Raw genomic sequence first — 2,249 nt, 5'->3', positions numbered from 1 at the left:
GTTGAACTTCATTTTAAACCAAAAAACTTTTATCATACCACATATATTTTCTTCCTTAACTTTGTTTTCATATTTTTTTTATTTGTAATTATTTTACTTTTATCATTGNTCTCGAATTGGGAAGCTTTCTTATAGAGAATGTTGGTGAGGATGGGGTCCGACTTAAGATATATCCGAATGGATCACCCCGAAAACGTCCTGAGATTTTTCGACCCGTCCGGTTTCGATCCCGGGTCCTTCATAGCGGTAGGTTTTCATTGTACTGTCACCATCCAAGTATCGATGATGGTCGATTGTAAAAAAAAAATTTTTTCCATTCAGATGTGACTAAAAATATTTTCTTCTTTTACGATTTTTAAGATAATTTATAATTTTCAGTGTTATGATCTCTATTGAATTTACTGTTTTAACTTAACAAGAAACGTACAAAATTTTATCATATTTATTTTTTATAATATTACGTTTTGGTGACGATAAACATACGATTCGTATATTATGTGATTGTAAAAGTTTTGGCTACAATTTGGCTATTATTTTGTTTTCTTTAATACACAATAGAGAGGTGGCGCTTTTAATAATTCAAAATGGGGAAAGTTAAGGCTGAGAAAAAGTCAAGACAGCATGAAGTAATTCAGAAACAAGGTATTTATTTCAAAACTAGCGTCGGACAGCATATCCTGAAAAATCCATTAATCATAAATAGTATGATTGATAAATCCGCCCTTCGACCTACTGATGTCGTATTGGAAGTCGGACCAGGAACTGGCAACATGACCGTCAAGCTGCTGGAGAAGGTGAAACACGTGGTCGCTTGTGAAGTAGATACGAGATTAGTAGCCGAATTACAAAAAAGGGTACAAGGCACCCATCTTCAGAATAAGTTGAAAATAATTGTGGGAGATGTTTTAAAGACAGAATTGCCTTATTTTGATGTATGTGTTGCTAATCTTCCATATCAAATATCTTCTCCATTTGTGTTTAAACTTCTGCTACATCGCCCCTTTTTTCGCTGTGCAGTGCTTATGTTTCAGAGGGAATTTGCTCAGCGTCTAGTTGCTCAGCCAGGAGATAAGCTATACTGTCGCCTTTCTGTCAATACTCAGTTATTGGCGAGAGTTGATCATTTGATGAAAGTAGGAAAAAATAATTTTAAACCACCTCCCAAAGTTGAATCGAGTGTCGTGAGAATTGAGCCTAAAAATCCACCGCCACCAATTAATTTCAAAGAATGGGATAGTTTGTTGCGGATTTGTTTTAATAGAAAAAACAAAACGCTCTCGGCTGCTTTCAAACAGTCGTCGGTTGTTGAAGTGCTTGAAAAAAATTATAAAGTGCACTGTTCTTTAAATAATATAAAAGCGAATGATATAAAATCTGTAATAGAAGAGTCCCTTAAAGAATTTGAACAGCTTCGAGCTAGAACAATGGGTATTGAAGAGTTCATATCTTTACTTCATTCTTTCAATAAAAATGGAATTCATTTTGTATAGATAAATTATATTAAAAGAAAGTTATAAATAAATGATATTTGTAAAATTTGAATAGAGTTAAAATTCATAAAATTAGTTCACATTGATAGTTAATAGATTCATAATGATAGGTCTATTTCTATCATTTATAACTGATGTGTCAAATAAACATGGACATGTATTTTTTTTTAATTTCAAAACAGTTATATTAACTAGATAAAAATGAATGCTGTTTTAACTAGTTAATTGTTTTGTTTCTTGTAGGGTTACCAGCTATATTCCAATTAGAAAATTCTTGGGAATTCCATAAACCTGTGTCTGCAGGTGTATAGAAATGCTACCGGTAATTTAACAATCCAAAACTATGGTGTAATCAACCAAAATAAACTTAAACCATAGTTTTGGATCGTTGAATTACCAGTAACATTCCTATACCTTCAATGTACTTAAGAGCTTTTTGATTTTTTTGCATATATAGGTTTTCCATATATCTATTTTTTATACTTCTGAGACAGGGATTTTATTTTATAGTCTGGATAATTCAGAAATCCAGATAAATGGAGTTTCACTTCATTCATAAAATGATGTGTAATTTTATCTTATTTCACTTATCCCAAACATTATTAAAAATGATAATTTTCTAATAAGTTAACTTTTTTATTTTAAGACTGTTTCCTGGAAATTATAGTTTTTATAATACTTGATGATTCATTTTGCTCATTAACTTAAAGGACCTTGTGAATGAATTATAATTTTTCTGTAACAAGTTTAATATCAAGA

The 2,249-nt window shown here is 31.0% G+C and overlaps 1 protein-coding gene across 1 annotated transcript; it reads left to right on the top strand.

The window, feature by feature from the left end:
• Window positions 1–543: 543 nt before the first annotated feature.
• On the top strand, window positions 544–1,822 carry LOC111617289 (probable dimethyladenosine transferase). The gene has a single exon (XM_023358600.1). The coding sequence runs from the start codon at window positions 585–587 to the stop codon at window positions 1,488–1,490; it is 906 nt and encodes a 301-aa protein (XP_023214368.1). The 5' UTR covers window positions 544–584; the 3' UTR covers window positions 1,491–1,822.
• Window positions 1,823–2,249: the final 427 nt, after the last annotated feature.

This window comes from Centruroides sculpturatus, unplaced genomic scaffold (assembly GCF_000671375.1).
Source record: "Centruroides sculpturatus isolate CEXI.00-Female unplaced genomic scaffold, Cexi_2.0 scaffold5389, whole genome shotgun sequence".
NCBI classification, from domain to species: Eukaryota; Metazoa; Arthropoda; class Arachnida; order Scorpiones; family Buthidae; genus Centruroides; species Centruroides sculpturatus.
The sequence above is the reverse complement of the archived record's forward strand: the minus strand, read 5'-3'. Positions and strand labels throughout refer to the sequence as shown.